This window comes from Zophobas morio, unplaced genomic scaffold (assembly GCF_036711695.1).
Source record: "Zophobas morio isolate AGI-343-1 ecotype UQ-CSIRO unplaced genomic scaffold, CSIRO_AGI_Zmor_V1 ptg000005l, whole genome shotgun sequence".
Lineage (NCBI taxonomy): Eukaryota > Metazoa > Arthropoda > Insecta > Coleoptera > Tenebrionidae > Zophobas > Zophobas morio.
Window position 1 is genome coordinate 2317432 of NW_026972110.1, and position 24206 is coordinate 2341637.

Genomic DNA, 24206 nt, shown 5'->3' on the forward strand with positions numbered 1-24206 from the left:
GAAAAACATAGGATTGTAAAAAATAATATTAGTAAATAAGAAACGGTATTGAAGAATAGAAAACTATGTGTATAAATATTAGTAATGCAATGACGTCTATGTAACGGGGAGAATTTAATACAAAATGGCATTAATTATTTTGTCCGACATATTGTTTTATGGTGTAGATATACCTGCTACAGTGAGTATGTTTTAAATTAACATTTCACAAATACGTGTGTTTATATTTAAAGTTAAAAAATTCAATCTTGAATGGCCGCCATATCCGCCGGATGTACACAAAGAAAATATTAAATAGTTGGCACGTTCGCTTGTCGCCATATTGTACGTGCAGCTAGTGATCGCTGCAGTGAAATAATTTTTAAGTGCGAGTTATATAAAACACTAAATTAAATATCACTAAATCGAATTTTCTTTTATATAAATAGACGTACAGTGTATAGTAGACGTACACTGTGCTATCTGTGATACTTGCAAGTGATCGATCGAAGATCGATCTTTTTCTGTCGCATGTTTTTGTCCATGGGTGATGCCTAATTATAATTCCCCAAGCATGATCGTAGATAGAAAGTGTGATTTACAATACATATAATATGTGACACCGTTGTGTTTTCCTAATGTCGGACTCTGTGCTCCCTTTTGTAGCTTTAACTAATTTCAGCAATTGAATTCAATTAAAGTGTATTAAAAGCTTTTTGAAACAGTTGTTACAGTTGAATTTATATCCAGTGGTATATTGTGGCGGGGGTCTAATTATAGGATGACATCACCATAACGGCTGAAACAGTCTACACTGTTCATTAACTTTCCCATAGGCGCATCTGTGGAAAACATGGTACTTAATAAAAGTATTAAATAACAAACAGTTTTGCACTAAGAGGAAATGAACATAAATTGCTACATAATAACAATATGGAGTTCCCACGGTGACCCTTAGGCAGTAGCTGTGTAGCTTTTGAAACAATTTATAAGACATTACTTGGTTGACACAAAGGCTTGGTAAATTGTTAATTCTGTTGACTGGTAATATACTTGTTTTATCTATTTCAATTTGAACAGGAATATTTTTGCTTAACTGCGTTGGAAGAAAATCCGATGAAAATCACTGCCATATTTTGCATCTTTCATCTAGATGATCTGAAATGATAGATTAGATGATCTGAGAAAACACTAACTTGCCACAAGTGATCTATAGATTGTGTGTATTTACATACTGAAAGGATATACCTACGTACACATTCAAATACAAACTTTTGTTACTCTAAGCAATAAAAAACACGAACGGATGGAAAACCTCTCCACGATGTTTTTCATGATTTTTACGCAACACTATAATTATTATTATTCATCAAAGTATAGTTATTGGCAATTTTAAATTGTAAGTATCTGAAAAGGATTGAATGTTTTCACAGTAAACACATTACCGTTCTTTTAAGTTTTTGTTTTGGGATTTTATAAATTTACGTGTGACTATCAGAGATTAGAATTTGATTTTTCTGGTACTTTTAGTCACCTCCTACAACCAGAATGATATCGTTGACATTTAAATAAAAATGTTTCGTGCGCGTTATCGTTTCATCTATGATATTACCCTAATTAAACTGCATTAAGTTAACATAAAACTTTCTACAGATAATTTTCTTTGTAAATAGCATTAAATTGTCAACACAATATTTACCTCAGATTTGTAAAATGAATGAATTTTTCTTTTTTCCGTTTTTATACTTAATGAGCCTTTTTTATCCATGCTACTTAACTTAAATGTTAATTAAATTACTGGATTTGTATCAACCATTTTATTAAATATACATATATTTCTTCAAGAAATGTTATCGATATGCATTCCGTAACATATTGTAATTGTTTGATGTCCCATTGGTATTCATAAAATTACATTAACTGCAAATGAATATTGGTTGACACAAACATGTATGCAAAAATTTGTTCTCCAATGTGATATAATAAATACTTTTCTGTAGTTAAAAATGTAAAAACCGACACATCATATGTTTCAGAAAGTAACTAAAAAGAGAGTCAGTTTTTAACAGCAAAGAGTTACAATAATTAAAAATAAATTACATTAAAAGGTTAAGCCGTATTGTGGGTATGTTCCACACTTTGTGTAATTTTCAGTTATTGTCAGTTTTCTCACGAATTAACTAGCTAGTAAATAGTGTTTATTTTTAATTTATGGCAGTTTTTTATTATTGCGTAATACTGGAATGCGTCTAGTAATAATCACGAAAACAAATTTCTACTCATTTTAATTTTTGTAATCGTTATATTACGTGTTGAAAAGATATTTACGTTTATGAATAATACATTTAAAAGTATAGAAAAGATCAAACCCTCAAATAATAGCTGCTGCATACGGCTAACTTAATAGACAATGTATTTATGGAACTAGTGAGAAAACATTGTATTTTAAAATCAACTGAAACTGCGCTTAGGTTGCCCCTTAGCGATCAAGTTGTCATTATCACCTGTTGGGTACCGCAGACGATGAGAAAACCAGATAATAAATCGTTCACATAAACTAAGGGTGTGGGGACAAAAAATCTGCACAAATTTTAATTCACCGAAAATCGAGTTAGCTTTGAGAAAAATGACGGTTGACGTTATAACATTTTTTTACAGTTGTTAAAAATTGTTATGCCTAGTTCCTCTTGAAAGTTTCAATATTTTTTTTTATAATGGAACACTTAAATGAAAATGATCGCCGATCTGTGATTGCCGAATTTTATAGAAGGCATATGCATTTAAAAAAGTCATTCACCCTTAATCACTTCTTCCAAATGGGGATATCAAAAAAGACAACTTATAGTATTTGCAGAAGAGTAGAGAATGGGAATTCGGTAGAAAGACAAGTAGGAAGCGGAAGACCAGCAAGAAAAATGTCCCAGAAGAAGAGAGAAGCCTTAGTCAATCAAAGTCACGGTAAACTTGGTGTTTCACTAAGAAAGATTGGACGGAAATTTAAAATTGACAAAAAGTATGTTAGCAACATATTAAAGGAGAATAATGTCAAACTTGCAACACGAAAATCCGCCCCCAAATATTCAGAAAAACAAAAGTTGGAACAGAAACGAAAATTAAGGCATCTTTCTGAATCCGCTTTTTCCCCCTCAAATGGAAGTGAAATAATCATCGATGACGAATCCTACTTCACTTTTGATGGTAGCGATACTGCTAACAATAAACATTTCTATTGCAAGGAAGGAGAAGAAGTAGATGATAAAGTGAAATTCAAACGTCATAAAAAATTTCAGTCCAAGTTGTTGGTCTGGTTGGCCATTTCTTCACGTGGACATTCTACTGCGTTTATTTGCCCATCTGGAAATTCTGTTAATGCAGATATTTATGAAAAACAGTGCATTAGGTCTCGACTTGTCCGCTTTATAAGAGAAAAGCATTCGGATGGCAATTTTGTATTTTGGCCAGACATGGCAACAGGTCATTACGCAGCTAACGTTATTGCTGCATATAATGAGTTAAACATTCCTTTTATCCCTAAGGACAAAAATGTTCCCAACGTACCTCAACTACGCCCAATTGAACGTTTTTGGAGAAACCTAAAGAGGAATGTGTACGAAAATGGATGGGAAGCCTCGACACATGCAGAATTAAAGAAGCGTATACTGCTGAAAATACGGCAAACAAAAATAACGGCTTTTACAAATTTAATGCGCCGTGTTAAAACAAAAATTCTTAAAGCAAGTAGATATGGTACAGATTGTGTTCTTTAAAGTTGTTTTTATAAATGTTGTTGATCACGTTATTAATACCTGCTTTTATAATACAGTTATTCTAGTTTGAAATTTGTGCAGATTTTTTGTCCCCACACCCTTAGATGACGATATAAGCATGTTACAATGCAAGTTGAATTTAAAATCGAGATTGTAAGGGTTACATTTCTCTAAAATAATCTAATCTGATACGGTTTTAATTTATTGTACGGTGAAAGCATTTTTCAACAACATGAATGTTATTATTTTTATTATCATTTAAACCTGTAAAGTGCTTAAAGTACTTTCTTATTTCTTGCCTATCCTAATAGGTATTTTTTAGTATTACTGATGTTGAGATAAATTTCAACAAATTTAATACCAAAAGAAAGATTATCTAGATAGATACAAGTGGTAGGCTGTACCAGTTGAAAAACAAGAGAAAACGGACAATTTGAACATTCAATCACCCTGGTTCAATAAGTTCTGCTTTTTTATTGTAAACGTAAAATTTCAACATTCCTTCTTTAAAAAATGACGGAACCTTGAATTTTTTAATACGATAATTTTTACATAAAAATGCAACTGTCCAAAAAACTATTGGTTTACAAACCCTTGTGTCTAATATAATTATTTATTTCTTTCTGTTTAAAAAAATACAACTTTAAATGGAACACCCTATATGCTTCAAATTAATTTTAAATTGTAGTGCCAAAAAAGTTCTCTTATTGCACCAAAAACTTTCTTAAACATATCGTAATCTTCCACCGTTACACCGTCAGGATTCCTATATTTGTTTGTAATATTATGCTGTGCTTACTAGGAAAGCTGCATTTTTTATGGCAAACAGATTTTATTGTATATTACAATTGATTTTTGATGCCCACATTTTCAAAATCAGTTTTCTTGACACACATCTTCACCTGTACGTCTATCATCATTCCTAACGATGGTACTACAGTGTATTATTTACATAATACACTGTAGTATATGCATGTAAAATACAGACTGTTCAAGAAAATGGCGCATCAACTCAACCATACATGATTAAATTCAGAAGTCTAAGTTCGAGAAAAATCATTAAAAAAATCTTTACGGCAATTTGACGTTCTTTACAAAAACAAAATATCGACTTAGAAAACGTGAAAATGTAGCCACAGTCGTCAGATACACCCTAAACAATTTTTAAGTTTTTTTTTTTGTAATGTTTTAAAATAAAGAAATCTACGGATAAAGACAAGATGCCTTTAAAATTATTTTGAAATAAGTCCAATTGATTTAAGATACCCAACACAAAGTAGTGAATTAAAATATGCTTAAATTTCGAAAAGAAAAATTCAACTATAAAGAGCTCTATCTACTATATTTGCACAAAAGGATTTTTTAAATTATTTTTTCTTTGCTCCATAAATGGTCCTGAACAACATGTCATAGCGTTGGTGCACCATGTTTTGAACATCCTGTACTAACTAGAACAATTACTAGGTATACGTATTCAATTTAACAAGTACATATTTTGAATAAAAAAGCAGGGACTTAATTTGGGCTAGTGGGTCTGTTGTCAACCTACTTTTTAATGTTATAATTAATTTATCATTACAAATTATGGAATTATTTCTATTAACAAGTACGTCTCGCATAACTTGCTTAGATATTTTTAAAGTTTCTTGTTAATTAAAGCTTGTTGGAGTGTTTTAGATTATCACGTAAGAAAGTGGCAAAAAGCCAAAAATATACCTATTGTGGCGGATATTCATCAACCTTTTAAACTAGGCGAAACGCAGTATCAGCCCGCGGATTTAGTTTTTGAAGTAAACACATAAAGCTTGTTAGCAATATAGTGCTAACAAATCACTTATTTGATAATATGTGCTAAATCGCAGTAATTTCATAAAAGCAATGTAATAAATATCCAAATTTTTTCTTAAGTAACCTTTTTAACATATCTTTAACCTTTTAGTGTAATATTTTTAGTTAAGATCTGCAGCGTAAATTCTTCACATGTTTTTTTTTATATATATACTTGGTTAAGCTTCTGGCAATAAAGGGAAAGAAGAGATTTACCTCCACTACTTTCTCTTCACGTCCGAACTTTTTCTCCTTCTTGTCCTTAGTTTCCTTATAAAAGTGGACGTCTTCCATTTCATGAATACTTTGTGTTCATATAAGTAAACTAATTGGTGTAGCGACTGACGTGTGCAATAAGCCATATTGGGATACACTAATTAAAAGTGCTAGCTATCGTTTTTTGGCATAACGGTTTAAGTTTGAATTACGTTTTTTAAAAAGGTGCACAAAAGTTGCAACGAAATGTATTGTTTGGACATGTGTTTAGTGGCACCTTTCGTAAATGTTTGGTCCAAGCCAATTTTAGCTTACTAGACGTCTTCTTTAATGATAAATTATATTGTGGTGTTTCCATTATAAAAACTCGTAATGTATATCGTCCACAACTAAGATGAATAAAAGAAGAATAAAAAGAGTCGTGTTCAAGTATATTAATTATGTATATATATATATATATATATATATATATAAAAAACTCATGTGATACTTTCCTTTCCGTAATGCTGTTGCTGTTTTGGATTTGCTTCTGTTTTACATGAAATTATTTGGCAGAAGAGGTCCAAGGATAAGTAAATATAAAAATTTTAATGTAAAGTAAAATATCAATCTGATCCGATAACAACAGTATCATTGCGGGCAAACCACGACTTGTTTAGGCGTCTTCTATACGCCTTGCTCTCGCTTTAGGCTAACCTTATTTGGAAACTATTGGCATTGCTAAGATGAATTTATTTTTTCAGCACATGGTTCAGACGGGTATGTCAGCGCCGTTCGGAGCGGCGACGCCGACAGGTTTCCCTGCACAGAATGGCGATGTGAAACCTGCCGACGAAAAAGCCCAAGTACCACTACTGCCGCCGCCAACGGGTACGACAGCAACGGGCACGGGGCCGCCATTTAGCCCCCCTCCGCCCCAGTCGACCACCACCGGCGAACAACCGACTGTCAGTATAGTAAATAGCCCAGCATTAACACAGAACCAACAACCGTACAAATGCGATCAACAACCCCAAGAAACAGAGACGAACGGTAACGTAGCGCCCCCGACGTCGGAGGCATCTGAAACAAATACATCAGGAACGCCCGCAGCCATAGACCCCGCCAAAAATCAGCCCAAGAGGCTACACGTTTCGAACATTCCTTTTCGATTTAGAGACCCGGATCTCCGGGCGATGTTCGGGGTAAGTTCATAAACCGTTATTATGAATTTTTCAAATTGTGAAGTCGCTTTCGTTGTAAACTTGTCAACTCAACATTTAAATTGAATAACTAAAACTGAATCTTTTCTCCAATGCAAAATTTTCGCAAATTTATACATTTCAGAGTGTCGCTTTTCTTTATTTTGTGTTAACTTCGGTATTTTCGGAGGGAAAAAATATTTTTGAATTTAAAACAACTGGTACTTCGTTATTGAATTGGCTGCTAAAAAAAAATATAAAATTTGTGTTTTAGGTACATAAATTTAGAAATAAAGAAAAACCATTCGCAAAATTGCAGTTGCAAAATCATCGATGATACTAAGACACAGCAAATCTTAAATTTTGCATTTTGTAGTTGAAAAAAAAAAAAAAATTAAAAAATAAGTACAGGTGTATTTCTTTGTGGCTAGCGATAGAAAAGTCCTACTTGAACATAATGGCAATTGGTCATTCGAACAATTTACCAAACTCGCCTACGGCTCGTGTCGTTAACTTCACCCAAATGAGTAACCGTCTCATTATACGTTAGTTGAATAATAAGTGTATACATACTTTCATATATGTACTGTAAGCTACATTCAATAATGTTTTGAATAGGCAGTGTCAAGATGTGTTTATAGATACTATTAATTGTCGGAATTGTTGTATAATTCGATTAAATATTGTTTGTTGTCAGCTGGGCAATTGAGACTATTTAACGAATCCAATTTTGAATGTCTATCTGTAGATCTAATGACCGTTTGAATATTTCCAAATACGACTATTCAGTCTTAGATTTACAATGTTGAGATCCGAATTAAAAAGTTTGAAGATTGTATTTGTTATGTGCTGGGCTTGACTGGTATTGTATAAGTAGCACATAAAAATTAATATTGACAAAAAAAAAAAAACAAAAAATAGGTTAATAAGAAAATTACAGACGAATATAAATAGGATATCGTCTAAAATGTTTGTTTAAAATATTGATTAGTTTAAAAAAACATTAAAAAATATTTTGATAGACAAAGACTCAAATTAGAAATAAAGATCTTGGTTGTAAATAAAAATGGGGGCTATGAACAAAAACTTTCAGTGAAGTAGTTCCTGTGTCAAGTATTAAGGAAAAAGTTCGAAAAGTTGTACACCCATTTATGAGAAGCAAATTCAAGATTAAAAGTTATAATCCTCCTTAACGGCGTATTGTTTCTGCCTTCATTTTGACATATTCATGCTTTCGAGTTTGCAGACGTACGTACAGTGTTGTAAACTAGCAATTCACTTTGAGATACGTGAAGTTCTTTCCTGTTTATACAGATGTCGGTTAATTTGTTAGTAGAAGAGGTTTGTAGTACTATAAAGGACGCTTAAAGCTTTTTTCAACTACAGGAAAATCTATTTTAATAAAATGCTGTTCATGTGACGACTCTTCCGAAAAGTTTTTTTACACGAATAGCGTGATTTTAATAGTGGTTAACGTTGTCCACTTGTGTTTTAGCTGAAGCGATTATACAATGAGTGAGAAACGAAAAAGTTAGAGAGAAAAATTTTTGCGTTGAGTCATCATTTGCTTTTAAAGGAAAATTGATAAATTCTTATAGTGCCACGGTGCGAAATGTTATCAAACGATTCACCGAAGAGTCACTGACAAACTTAGAAAAAGAACCTTCTAACCAAAGACTAGAATTTAAAATTGCGGTTGCCTTATGCAATTTATGAGTACATATGGCGCTAAACAAGTAGGAACTAGCAAGAGGGTGGTTCAAGAGTAAAGGTATGACAGGGCTTAAGAACATATAAGAAAGTAAAAGGCCCAAGACAAGCCACAAAACGATTTAATACGGCAATAAACGCTCACGGAAACTTCCAACAACAACTCTACGGTCTGAGTAACATGTGCATTTTGATGAACGACGAAGCGTATGGTAAAGAAAGACTTTTCCACACTACCGGGTGTACAATATCATATCATCAAAAATAAAACTAGTGTTCTTGAAGAAGACATCTTTTTTGTGACAAATTTGATGAAAAATTCTTGAGATGTGGTAATCTGCTCTGTAGCAAACGAACCACGCCCATTGATCACCAAAGGCACAGTAAACAGTGAAATTTATCTCCAGAAGTGTTTAAAAGGACGACTAATACCGTTTATAAGGCAGCATCAGAATGATTTGGTGTTTTGACCTGATGTGGCCACTGCAGATTTCGCCAAAGCAACCCAGGAGTACCTTCATGCCAAAAGTATGTATTTTATAAGAAAAGATATGAACCTCCAAACTGCCCACAACGTCGACCACTGGATAGTCATTGGAAATCAGTGAAAGCTGAATTAAGAAAATACAGCGCACCTGCATAGCAAGCATTGGGGACAACATTCTGTAAAATCTAATGAAAAATGTCAAGAAGAAAATTCGCGCCTTCAGTCATCAATCGTTGAAGCGATACCTACTTTTAACTAGTAATTTTTAATAGGTGTTATCTTTTAAGTGAGTGCGAATAGCAAAGTTAGTTTTTTTGTACTAGAATTGACTTGCGTGTGTGTGATTTCTGTGTGGTATGTGAATTGTAATATAACTAGAATTTACAAAAGCAAATTTTGTTGTCTGGGTCTAATACTTGATTACCAAGCATATCAACAGAAACCTTTTCGAATTTCGAGGTAGTTCAACAAATTTACAACTTAAGCGACTTTGCCGGGTACCTGGGTATATTTTCCTGTTTTTTAAATAATAAACTATTAACTGTGTACTATTCGAGGTAAATATGACTTCCCGCTAACTGTTGTTCTATAGATTTGATTGATTTTTCGCCTATCAGTAACGCTGATGTAAATAAAACTATTTATATATATAGTAACGTGTGAAAATAATTGTTGTGTAAGTTGTTAAAAGCCAAAATCCAGCTACGAAAATACTCATTTGGAATGAGGTTTACAGGTTTTTTTCGTTTTGTTGTTTCAAGATATGAAATAGTTCTAACTGAGGAAGTGCAAAGCTATTTCAATTTTCCTAATACTGAATCGTAAAGAACACAATTCACAAAATAATTGCACCTTCGGTATTACCTAGAGTAGCAAACTTGTGTTTCCCTTCAAGTTATTGTGAACTCAAGTACTTAAGCGAGATAAATTCATAATATGTTGTATATATGCATTGTTGTGCTTGTTTATAGAATTGGACAGAATCCAGACACTCAACTTGAAACGTTTAATTTCATCGAAGCTAACTTTTATTAGCAAGATAAAAATTGTTGTATTAATTTGTTGCGAAAAGACTTTCCTTCTTGTTTTGATTTCCAAAATGGATTAAACGATCTTGTTTTTTCAGCAATTTGGCCCAATACTTGACGTAGAAATAATTTTCAACGAAAGAGGATCAAAGGTATGTTCATATATACACTATTATAAATACAGTACTATCTTGAGCCAGCTATGTTGCTATTAAACTTTTTATAGGTTATTGCAGATGTTTCTCTAATTAAAAATACTCCAAAATCCTTTTTGGAATATTTTTATATAAAGGAGAATTTCAGTTTCAGTCTTGATGTCTCGTTCTTACGTCACATATTCTTAATGTTTCGACGAGTCAGTGCCACTGTATTCATATCTTATAGTTTTTAGTTTCCAACTTAATTAACCCGCTTTTGTTTATCACACACGTTGTATTTGTATTTATCTGTTTTGCTGCAATAACTCTTTGAATTTCTGTATTTGTATTATTTGTCTTGAATTCTTTTCAAACTAATCTAGCATTATAACTATTATTTGAGTTTATTGTTTTGCTATTTATTTACATTCATTGTTCATGTTTTTTTTCAGGAAATTGGTAGCTAACAATTTATGTAAGATTGTTAAATGAGTTTATTGGGGATTTTAGTCACTTTTAAAGCCTGTAGACTGTGCATTATTCACTTTAACTAGATATCATGTAACTGCCATTTTGTTTCTTCTGCCATTTTTGTTTTGTGTTTAGTTTTCTTTTTTGTCTTTCATCTTCGTTAACATTGTACATACTTATAAACTTTATTTTGCAGTTTTGCTTTATACAGTTTAAACTTTAACACTGATTTGTTTTAGTGTTACTTATAAACTTTTAAGCATAAGCATGAGTTACAAGTTTTCTGTTTTTTGTTTGGTTATGAATGAAAAGGTACTAAGAATTTTGCATTTATATAAATGAATTTCAGCTGCTATCAAAACTAAAAACTAGAAAGTTTCGACTTACGTATTATGAGAATTGAACAGTTTAGACGCATTGTTCACGTTCTTGGTTGTAGCCCTGGATAAATCATTATCTTTGTATTAATTATTGCAGAGATTCACAAAAGTTATAAATTACAATGCTTTTAAGGTAAATGTACAATTATATATCTGTTTGTAATTAGATCCGGGAGGAAACTAATTTTAAAATTATCTTGATTATGGAATCATGAAATGAAGTGTTCATTAAGTAGTACTGAATTTTATAATAAATCACAGCTGTATAAAATTCTTGTGTATTAGCATCCGTATCAATACGTGAACGTAGTTATTTTTTCCACGGTTGCAACTAAAGTTCTTTCGCATGTTAATTTCGAATTTTTACAGAATTTGTTGTGCGTAGTAATCTGTTAGAGAGCGATGATAATATCTTACAGCTTTATATGTGGTATTATCAAGTGTTAATTTGAACTAAGCACAAGTAAGTTTTTAGATTACCTAGATTGGTTTTGACATATGATTAGGAATGAGATACGATTATGTTTGTGTTAAAAATGTCCAGAATAATAGTAATGTAAGTAATATTTTGCATGTTGTATCTAACACGTTTGAAGTTTATTGATACTTTTTGTTAGAAACTTTTTGGTGCCGAAATAAAGATGTATGCATGATATAGTGATATGTAGATTGTAAAATTAAAAAGTTCTTGGTTAAATTTTATAAACCTATTTCGTGGTTAATAGTCATTGTTCGCATTTCGTGTTGGTTGATATTTCACTTTATAAAGTTATAAAATTCATACTAGGTGTGTAGTATGTGTTAGACAGACTTTGAGTTTGTGATTTTTCTTACTGAATGGATTTCAACAAAGTGAATGTGTGCGTTTTTTTACAATACGAGTTTAATAATTCATTGACCTAATTGATAGGTGTACAATTTTATTGTAATGAGTCAACTCAAGTTTATAAATAACCTGACGAACACAAAGATGTTCAGCAGCAGTAGCAGATATTTTAATATGCATGAATGTCGGAGAAATTGGAAAATGTTGTAACTTTAGTATATATATTTTTTTTCATTATATTTAAATGTATTGTGATTGGCACAATTGATTAGACTGTTGGATGGGCATATTGCACTTGTCTATGGGCTTTTTTCAGTGATTAACACCCTCGTAAATAACAACACCTTAGATTTGATAGCAGCAAAGCTGAGTAGGCTCTTTCACACAATATATTCTACATCGCAGTGTAATTATTATATGATGCATGTTATTTACTATAAATACATACGTATTATCTTATATACAAATATCGTTCAAGTGCAATTTGATGACTTTTACTAAACATATGACATATGATGGCGTAGTGAGATTTGGTTTTTTTCATATAATGATTGTGCTGTAGCAGCTATTTGAGTTCGTCTTTGATTTGACATGATCTGTCCGATCTTCATATCCATTTACTTATTAAAATCTGGCTTCAGGACGATCACTGCAGGTTGAAATCTATTTCAATGAAATAATTAATATTAAAATCCTGCAGCCTATCACCTGAAGAAGTACAGAGTGCCCCAGTGCAGGCTCGAATCTGTTAGTTCCTTCTGCCTTGTCAGTTTCCCGTACTGTTTGTATTCTGTTCTGTGTTGGTTTCAAACGGTGGCTTTGAGTTGTGTGTTCTAGCTATTTAGGCTTTGAGACCTTCGTATCTACTCACTGAGAAATGAAACGATATAAAAGGGTACAATGGAATTACTTTTGCTCCAAATCGTAGTAGATCGTGATAACTCCAAACCCATTTCTATATCTACGTGTGTGTGTCTAACAACCGCCTTCTACTTCTTAACTTTGATCATGCATTTTAAAGATAGGTTTCCTTTGCAATAATACTCTGCTCTAAAAAATTAACGGCACCATGTATATTTTTCTAAAATAAAGTGTAAATTATTTTTACAGCTCGTTTGTATTAATGCAGTTGTTGCAATTACATTTTGTTTATTGTTTTTACCTAAAAATAAAAAAGATATGATTGTACGAAACCGTGGAAGACTGTTACCACTATCCCTAAGAATGTAAGAATAAAATCATCTGATTTATGTGTATTGCTTGCCAAAACACCGTTTAAGATCACTATGAATGAGAAATTTCAGTTGTACCACTTTTCGCTAGTTCAGGTAAGGCTTGACACTTATTAGTGATACAACCTCAAGGCGGATACACTTTGTTACACAACGTTCAAGTGACAACTGAAATGGTGTGAAATCCTCTTATTGAGAGTAATATCCACCCCAAGCTTCACTAGCTGATCCAATTTCAGGTGTAGAATACCACACAGCTTGCTTGCCTTCAGTTTTCCAGAAAACATCTAGATTTAATGAATCGTAGTTTCCGTTATATTAATAAAATCAATGAAATGGTAGATGTGTTTGGACGCTATAGGTAGTAGGTATATATTTCATTGTATGGAATAACATGTATTTAACGACAGCTTTGGCTTTGGATGTGTTTTTAATTAATAGTGAAAATAATAAACGAACACCTTACAATAAAACACCAAACATTTTCGACAAAGGTTACGTCCCGTCAAGTTAAACAAAAAGTGGAGGAAGCAATAACAATACAAAATGATTACATACTTATATTCTTCATATTGCCGTTTGAAGAAATTGTAAATCAAATTCACTCACTTTGGGTAAAAAAAAAATACCGGTTCGTAATACATTGGACTTCGTGTAACATACTCTGACAATTAAATTTGTGTTCGATTCACTATCTTTCAACAAACCAAAGATAATTTTGATCAAGTTTATTCCTGGAATTCTATATTATGACCCTTATTTGAACAAAGGGTGGTGATTCTGGACCAGCCGAGAAAATATTAATAACGGTATAACACGCATTTTTGAGAAATAAGTGAAAAAATGTACATTAATGGTTTTATAGCAGATACATAAACTAATTTCATTGTTCTCTTATTTATTGAGTAAGAACACATTGTGACACATTGTACAAAGTAGTGGATTTATCCGTACTAATCGATTATAACAGAAACGAATTTTTAAAATTATTTTCCAAGTGGTGCGTTAATTCATTAGGGCAATGTATTTTAATTTTGGTAGTGCACTCAGAGGGGAAAGAATGATGTGGACTAAATAAAGTTTGTAAGTGAAGAAGTGACGGTGTTGGAAGTAATGATGAATCGTTTTGCAGTATCCTTTTGATGGAATAGGTGTAGGTCCTGGAGGAAATAGATTTTGAATCGAATTACGTTTCCATCGAGGTAGAGGAAATGAGGTTCGGCGTCTTTCTCAGTGTGGTGAATTGATGCGATGCGAAGGCGAGGGCCTATCTATGTGAGACACACAGATCGGGGATCATCGTAGCGCGAGCGAGAGAGGCGCCGTCTTCCGACCGCCCCCGATCCGTCGGGGACGGCGGCTGGCGGCCGGTTCGAGTAGATGGATATGAGCAGAGAGGCGGCGAGTGGTAGTGTACATAGCTAGGCGCACTGGCGCACTCCCGTCACGTTGATGATGCGTGGAGAGAATGCCGCCGCCGACTTGAGGCTTAACAGTGTAAAGTAGTCTAACCCGAGAGCCAAGACTAGTGAGCGAGTGTGGAATGAGGCTTCTAGACAGAGGCATGTCTAATGTCTAACGTCATCATGTCATTGCACGAGTTTGAAGAGCTGTTTATAATGCATGTCTTGTCTGTCTCTGCATGCAGGGGTTCGGTTTTGTAACATTCGCAAATAGTGCTGATGCGGAGCGCGCACGAGACCGACTACACGGCACCGTGGTTGAGGGAAGAAAAATAGAGGTGTGCATGATATAGCTCTACGTGTAGCACTGGCCTGTCCCGTCCCTCCCCGGTAAAACAAGGTCAAAACCCCCGTGTGGCTGGCTTGCTGGCTTTAGTGACTAACCGGTAGCACCTCCCCGCTTCACACGTGTTGTTTTGACGTTCTTTTGCCGCACACACTCTCAGTTATCAGTATCAGTTCTGTAAGTCACTCTCAGCTGTCGGTTCTCCAATGTGTGTACGTTGTCTCTAGACCGTGTCGGCCATTTAATTGGCTTGCGAACTTGCGATGATGACGCGACAGTTGTAGTTCCGATCCCCCTCCCTCCCGTTCACGGGCCGCCGAGGAGGTAAGTGGATAAGGCCAGCGGAGCGACGCCATGGCCCCCAATTCGGGACGGTGGCTGTGGTGCCGTTCCAGCCACCAGTACCACACGTACCTTAGGCTTAAGACACTTAGTTTTTAGACCTAGGTTAAGTTATCGTAAGCTTTACAAGCAAGAATGGGCAATCCAAACAAAAATTACACGTAATTATCAATATTTATGAATAACCAATGCTTTAAAAACTAAATGCAATATCAATATAAAAATGAATATGAATATGCAAAACGTTAATAATGTTAATATCTATTACCTAACACCAGAATAGTTGTCAATAAATAACACGGTGCACTTTTAGATTTATAATCGGTGTTTATGTACACATTAATCAAAACTTGTTGTAGTCAGTTGTTAATAATTTGCAAATAGCTGATTTTTATTCATCAGATTCTCATATTTTGTGAGTTGTATCATTTTGTATTCTCAGTTAAATAATACAATACGGAAGTATGCATTTGATAGAGCGTAGACCAGGGTGAATCTGTCCAAAATGGTAAAGGCTAGATGCAAAGTTGGTGGAAAATGCTTGTCACCAATTTTGTGATTACTTTTTGTATAGCTTCAAAAATAAGTGTAGAAGTATAAATATGTCATGTTTTGTCATTAATATTGAGAGGTAAGTTATAAACAAAACTAAGAAAAAAATTATTAAATACTGTATTGCAGCGTAAATGTTCCTAAAGTTGCTAGGCCTAGTTAATTAGTTTCATCATAAAAAAAGAAATAATATGTAAATACAATGGAACAAAATCTGATTACATTAGAACTAAAAACTCCTTCCTCTGTAAAAACAATATGTATAACGGAGTTGATAATTAACCAACAGAATATTTGTAACATCTCTGTGGCGACAAAGGGATAATATTCTATTTCTCCTTTGGTTGTTAAAGTTCATTTTTTATTCTTTTATTCTTGTTAAAAAAAACATGAAATAGTCACAAAGAAAATAAAGCACATTGCTTTGTAACTTTGTGTGCCTTTCAAAAATACGAATTCTTTATAATATTCCTAGAAAATTATGTGCGCAATAAATTGCAACTATGGTGCCATAAATTGCATTATCTTTAAACAACACGTTTTAGCAAGTAGTGTTGTAATTTTCTGAACCTTCCATTTTTTAATTGTTAAAGATGAAAATCTGCCTGATCGTTTGGTGCAAATTGGACAAATAAAAAATATATCGTAACCGTAAAATCATGCTTTATTTTAGTTTTTGCGAGGAGCAGAAAAGTAAATATTTAATTGCTGCGTTAAAAAAGCCTAACAGGAAATGTAATGATAATAGATTTTACTTGGATTGTTTATTGTTGCTTCTATATTTTAATTCGAAAAAATTTCAGTGGAATCAGTTATGTGATGTAAAAATTTTTTTTCTTACCTGTTAATACTCGATGTTTTGGCAGCTTATCAAGTATTAAAAATAAATTTAGTTTATTTTCATTCCATAATTTTTCATATTATGAAATTAGCCTTGCATTATGAATACCTTACAGCGATTGTCACAAATAACATATTTAGGAGATAATTTTGTAAGAAAAAATTCATGTTGCTTGGGAAATTCAGTAAAAATAATTTGTTTGATAATAAATAAGTTGTATCGTAATGTAGGAAAAATGTGATTTGCTGTAAAAAGTGTAATTATTAACGTCATAAAATTTAAAAGAAATTTGGTGATATTAGGGTCCACAAAAGTACATCTGCTTAAAAATTACGATATCCGAGTAATGTGAGTTTTTTTTTTAATTTAAAAAGAAGTAGTAATGTAAATCAACAGGCACCAGTGAGGATAGTCAAATATTGCAAACATAATTTGACTGATTCTTACTGTATCTAATGTAGTCACTTGTTTTGTATAGTAACGAGACAAAATAAGTGGTTATATTAGATTTGAGTAAAATCATGTATTTATGTTTTGTTTTCTTTTACTAATAGGTTAATAATGCAACCGCAAGAGTACAAACTAAAAAACCACCAACACTTCCAGCAGGTAGTTTTTATGCATTATTTTAAAATGAGTACAGTACTAATAAATGCATTGGCGTTGCAGTTCCGGTGATACAATGGTCAGATGCTACGTTAAGAGCGGGAGTGGCTGCTATCCAGAGAGGAAGAGCACGAGCAGCGTATCCAGCTGCCGCTGCAGCAGCTGCAGCAGCATTCGCAAGACATCCTACACCTTTAGCAGGAGCCTTGCATGGTTATACACCTGTTCTCAACACATTACCAGTAGATGGCAGCGTTTATTATGATCCGTTTTTAGCTGCACATGCGGCAGATCCCAATTACAGACTACAGGTAAGTACAGGAAGAGAAGGGACTGTTTAAAATTGGAATCTTAATGATGTTACTACGATATTATTGTACCACATTTTTTTTGAAAACCGATTTACTAATAGTAATTATAAAAACATCTAGCAACGAATTTCTTTGCTTTCCGGAGAGGCAAGCGAGTGCTAAGGTAAAATCGGCATCTTTGTTTGAAGTGTAAAATTAAGATGGATGAATGGATAATTATTTTTCACATTTCTACAAGAAAATCTTTCATTGCTAAAGATAGGAACTGTATATTCCGCAGTTTCACATCACACACATTCAAGTAGGTATGAATGATGGATCAAATTTTTGGGTCATTGAAAATACATTATTTTATTACCCAAATTTTTAAACCTTATTACACGATCACATTCAAAACTTTCAGAACAAATTTCTAGTGGTTATGTGTGATAGATCATCAGAAAAATAAAGAACATTCACTGTTCTTGCATTTCATTAATTCTCACACTTCTTAACAGCAAAATAGTTTACCATTTTTGCATGTAAGCAGCAAATGCAACCAGACTCTTGTTTGTACAATGATTTATTTTTTGAATTTATAAACGTGATATAGTCTGGTTTTAAAATTTGAAAATATTTTTTGCAATTTTATACCCATCTTTATGATGTTATTTATGTTATTGATTTTAATTAACTCTACTTTAGATGTCTAAATTATAAAGACATTGAGAAATACCACACGAAAATAATGCACCTGCGATACTGTATCCAAATATCTATAACACATGTTGAAGTTTTGTTATAAATATCAAATTATGATTATACTGGACAATATTTTACCAAAGTGTTCGCATGCCTATTTTGAAGTTCGAACATTTATTTTTCTAGTAACAGCAATTGCAAGATGTTTTTATTTTAACAAAGTAGTTGTTACTAAAGTTCTGTTCGAATTCAGCTGCTGAGCATTTTTTTTTTATAAAATTGTTATTTACGATAATAATAATCTTTCTATTTGCAGCTAAATTTTAACAGAATTTATTCATCTGAATCATTAATTTACATCTGCAATCTAACCAATTACAAATTAAATATTTTAAATGTAATAATTCACTCTTGTAACTACTTGTATTTGACTACAATTAACAACTTCTGTATTTTATAGATTTCATGTTCGCAGAAGTAACTACTGCATGCTCAGTTATTATTATTTATTTTTTGTTTACATTTTTACCCTAATACGAGCACATTTTTAAACCCCCTCTCGAACATTAATTTATGGCAATTACGCAGTTCTTTCTGGTAGGTATATTCAGCTTCACTATCTAGGAAACACGGAACTTACCGATTTGACTTGATATATAAAATAAGAATTAATGGTCGTTGTATCGCATTGTTCTTTTCTATCTATAATTCAAAATTTAGTTTTAGCAATTTATTCTAAGAATGCAAGCAGCAGTGCACAATATACATATAACATGGTGAGTCACTAAGCGGGCACTCCTCGGATATCTCATTAGAAATGGAAAAAAGTCTAAAACCAAAGTTGTGCAGTTCTTCGAGGAGCATATATATAGTAAAATTATTTTCAACTGTACAAAGGATTCAGTTTTTAAGGCGTAACACAACTTTTTTTTTTCAAATAGGATTACCTAGATATTTTTATATGTTCTAATTGATATTTTCTTAGGTTTTAAAACAATAGTTTATTTTCTAACTTCTGATGCGACGTTGCAATTTTCTTGAATTTTTTTAAGAAAGGAAGGGTTCACAAAAAATTGCAGTAGGGTTATTTTTAAAACGTAGGTTACAATATCTCATAAAAAGATTAATAATGATGCACACTTTATTATGGTATAAAGAAAATTATGTTTTAATACATATACAATGTTTATAATTATAACAATTTCAAAAATCTAAATTTCGGATTTTTTTAATATAACTTCATCTGATTCTGTTTTTTTTTTTGTAAAATATTTTTTATGTAGGGTTATTTACGAGAAGCTTCACGCCTGAAATAGTATAATTTAATAGCAGTCTTAAACATATATAGTTAGTTTTTTGGTTTTGATAATTTGGAAGCAAACTTTAGTTATTTTTAACTAACCAACTAGAAAAAATGGTCACTCAGCAATAATAAGCTTTAACTTATAAGTATTTATGTTTATACATCGGAAGAATGTCACGTAGAAATTTGTTTGACTTGAATGAGGACCAAAATTATTAATTAAGTAACAATCAAACAAAATGTTCTGAATATTATAGTTCTAATTAAATAAAGACGTGTGTATTCTCACATTTTCGAGAAAATGGGGTGGCTCGTTCTGAATTTGATCAATGACGTCATAAAGATAGATAATGCACAGCACGAGAGCAAAAGAGGCAAAAAGTTTGGCATAGAACGTGCGATCGCCAGTCCACGTGTAGCAGCATCACAACCTATTGGGTCGCGGACGATATATCCAACGTTAATGGTAAACTGTTATTATACTGGGTTAATTTTTTTGTGAACATTGGACGTTTAGGAAAAACAACATTTTATAACAGAATTCTTTGAAATGACGTCATCGAATTATTGTTGGGGATGATTAGCCAGATATTCCTAATATATATACAAAATTTGACACCAATTGATTCAGTAGTTTCAAAGATTACGCGTCTAATAAAAATCGACACAGACGCCGGACAGACAGACAGACGGGCGGGCGGAAACGAGAGATTACTTTTTTCGTACTCTAGGGGTCATGAAACGTCGAAAAACATGAAATTGGCAAGTCGCCCAATGGACTCGATTAGTATACTTCTTTGGTTTACACTTAGAAACTAAAGAAAGTAAGATGCAGTCATAAAATACAGGGTGTTCTATTTGTAAAAACTCAAAAAATTGTGCAGTGTGTGAAGAATCTTAAATATAGCGTTATTGTGATTTTTTTGTGAATCCGTGCATTGATGAATGTTCAAAAAATTGAGAATAACGTGGCAACGTCTCATGGGAATTCCAAAAATAAACAGCGGTTACAAAGCTTATTAGAAACAGGTTAATAGAATATGTAAAAATATATAGGGTATTCTATATATAAGAAACACGAGTTGTGTACTATTGTTTGAAAACAACACACGTTGTATAGTCGAAAATAATTTTTATATCTGCTTGTCAAAGAGCCATTTAACTTCGGATTCTGACTTTTTTTCCATCTCTAAAAATTAATGAGCGCTTAGTAACTCACCCTGTATATAAAAAAACTGTCTTTAATTTCTGAGTGCTTAGTGTATGCTTCTCATACAAGTATTCTATAACATTATGTTGTTCTAAATTACAGAAAATGGAATCAAACCCTTTTATTATTCTTCATTTTCGACCATATTAAACAAACGTTGATGGTTTAAAATTGTAAACCGTAATGCTATTTGAGAAAAATTGCCTAAAAATTACAATTTCGTTTTTCAATAATGGTAAGATTTGTTAAAAAAATATTAAAGGTAATGTATATGCAATGTTTTTCTTAAAGTGTTTGTAATGAGTAAATCTAAAATTTCTTGCATATACTGTCACAAAATGTAACGATGAATTACAAGCTTTAAAAAGTAAGAGAATATGATCTAACTAAAAAAAACCTTGGCTAACGCATATTGCCTAAGAGCAATGGACATAAATACTTTGCTAAATGAAAAACAGTGGTTGCAATTCTTGTTGTGTGACCTTTTCGCCCAGTGCTCTTATTTTTGGACGCATAAAGATTGTTGTTTATAGTGTGTTACTTTATCTATACTCTTGATAATACGCCATCATCATAAATTTTAATGTGATGTTAGACATATTTTTTAATCAAGTCTGTTAGGTTTATAAAATATATTCTAATAAATGCGGAATTTTTAAAACGATGTGCAAAAGACTTAAATAGTTATTTGTCTGTCAAAGCATTGGAATTCTTACTACGAGTAAGAATTCAGAATTCACTGAACGGCAAAAAAAAACCGGCCACCCTGAAAAATTTCGCAAAACCACTTTAAAAATTATTAATTTACTAGTGATCGTTATTTTATTAAAGAACCATTCACTGTTGACACATGATGTACAAATTAGCAATAAAAGAAAACAAATAAACGCAGAATTAAATTTAATTTAACAAAATAACAGAAACAGACCAAGTACGATATTTTCTTAAAAAAAAAATAAATAAAGGAGGCTGTTGTAAACAGCGTTTTTCATCATTTGATTATAAGTTTGGCAATTAATAAACGTTTTCAGGCGAAAACAATTCCATTAACTCTTACAGACGTTCCTCAAATTGTCGCTCGATTTATGTTATTTTGTTAAATTAAATTTAATTCTGCGTTTATTTGTCTTCTTTTTTTTTGCTAATTTATACATCATGTGTCAATAGTGAATGAATGGTTCTTTAATAAAACAACGATCACTAGTTAAATTAATAATTTTTAAAGTTTTGCAAAATTTTTCAGGGTGACCGTTTTTTTTGCCGGTCAGTGTATTTTTGAGGCTAAGCACACTTGTATGACAAAAAATGTATGGACATTTTGTTGAGCATTAAATTTTATATAGATCGCAGATCAAAAACAGTTTTATAGATTTTAGAAACACGGAGTTTAATTAGCATAGGTTGTTTAAAAAAAGTAATATGGATTGTTTAAAAGTTACGCGACAGTGTTAATATCAACATGTCATTTTGCTCCTATAACTATATCAAAAATTACTTTCATGCCGTAGTCTTGATTATAAAAGTAATATTAACATTTAATTAAAAAAAAAATCAGATCCAAAATGGTGTACATTGACACATTTTCACTTTGATCAACATTAGGGCAGCAACATACCAATACGCTTTAATACATTTTGTTAATTCTCAAGAAAATGTTTGTTTTTTAACAAACTTTGTTGCATTTTTTTCAGTATTCAAAGTTGTGTTCAATCCAAAAATTATGCTTTATTAGTAGTAAGACTTTAAATATCGACTGGATGTCTTGTGAGTCAGATATAATTCACTCTCCCCTAGTAAATTGATTTCTTCGGGGTGAAATACAGGTATTGAATTATTGATGTATATATAGTGAAAACCATTCAAAATTAAAAATCGAAATGTCTGCTTCATTAAGGAACAAACCTCAAGAAGAAATGAAAATAAAAATCATTTAACTTCACGTTCATTAGCTTTAATACCAACTAATAAAAAAAAAAACACCTTTCCTGATATATGATAGTTCTATTCTATCATATTTAAGCTGTACTACTGATTGTGAACGTTACTGTAGATTTCAAGTCAGTTTTTTTTTTTTAGCTAAAAATAAGTTCACAAGTCCAAGTTCGGGAAAAATCATTCAAAAATTTCTTACGTCAATTTCAAAGTCTGTTAATAGTAAGGTCTGAGTGTAGGGGTAAACCGATGATGCCATCTCTTACAGCGGGGAGGGAAATTGTGACGTAGGAACAGGGCAAGGTCATAGCCCGTTGTTTGTTAATTGTGTTGTGTGTTGGCGACCCCTTCGACCTGGATGACGTCAAAATAGGGCAAATAATTTAAAATGGCCGTTGGCGGGAATTGACACGCTCAGACCTTATTATAAACAGACTTTGCGTCAATTTGAGGTTCACTTACAGAAACAAAATATCGATTTAGACCGATAAATCAAAAAACTCTAAAAATTAGCCACATTTTTCCAATTCATCCTAAACAACTTTTTGTTATATTATAAAATGAAGAAAACTGTGGATGAAAACAAGATACCTCCAAAATTATTTTGAATAATGGAAGTCTAATTGATTTCATATATCCAACACTAAGTGGTGAATTAGTAGAATATGGTGAAATATTGAAAATAAAAGTTAAATTTTGAAGGGCTATATTTTCTACATTTGGACCCAAGAATTTTTTAATTATTTTTTCTCTGTGTTATAAACAGTCCTCAACAACGTGTCATTAAGTCGGTACGCCATTTTTCCAGCATCCTGTATAATGCTACATATTTAAAAAATATATATCGTTTTACGAAAAGAAAATATTGAGAACTTGCTAATGTTGATGGGGTAGGATTGCATATTATCGTCTCTAATGAGCTCGTTTTCAATATAAAATTAAATCCTATCAAACACATTTATAAATTTAAAAATTCACGTTTATAGTCGTATTTTTACGAGCAAAGAACTAAAGAGAATCTACCCAATATTATCGGCGCGTTGTAAAAGATCTTTCAATTTTTGTGTAGATTATATCTAACTACAAGTGACAGAATATTTGTTGAGAAAATGTCGAATATTAATACTGCGATTTTCATCTACAAATGGAATTGTTCGACAATTTTCAGAGTTTTCGACTTCAAATAGAACTGATTGTTAGAGCATATTTGGTTAATATGCTATGGTGTGTTGACAGTGTGGAGCAAAATGTGTTTATACTGCAAAAAATTGATAATTTATTTTTGTAATAACAAACTTTCGTTTATGAAAAACGTATTCCAATGTAAAAAAATTATTGATGGGTTTACAGGTGGCATAAAGGTTTTTCAACATAAACAACCTGAAACTATTAAGAAGAGGTCCTCCGTATTAATAAGTGTCCATTTTAAGTCTATAAT

The 24206-nt window shown here is 32.2% G+C and overlaps 1 protein-coding gene across 4 annotated transcripts in view; it reads left to right on the forward strand.

Moving 5' to 3' along the window:
- Nucleotides 1–24206, forward strand: part of LOC135121239 (RNA binding protein fox-1 homolog 3) — a 67254-nt gene that overhangs the window by 37325 nt on the left and 5723 nt on the right. For 3 of the 4 annotated variants that reach the window (XM_064045553.1, XM_064045566.1, XM_064045548.1), the window contains exons 2-6: nt 6533–6973; nt 10294–10347; nt 14890–14982; nt 17280–17334; nt 17395–17642. In XM_064045553.1, the coding sequence (XP_063901623.1) occupies nt 6536–6973; nt 10294–10347; nt 14890–14982; nt 17280–17334; nt 17395–17642 (888 nt within the window). In that variant the 5' untranslated portion in view covers nt 6533–6535. The remainder of the gene's footprint in view (nt 1–6532; nt 6974–10293; nt 10348–14889; nt 14983–17279; nt 17335–17394; nt 17643–24206) is intronic. The other variant, XM_064045559.1, reaches the window with a different exon arrangement.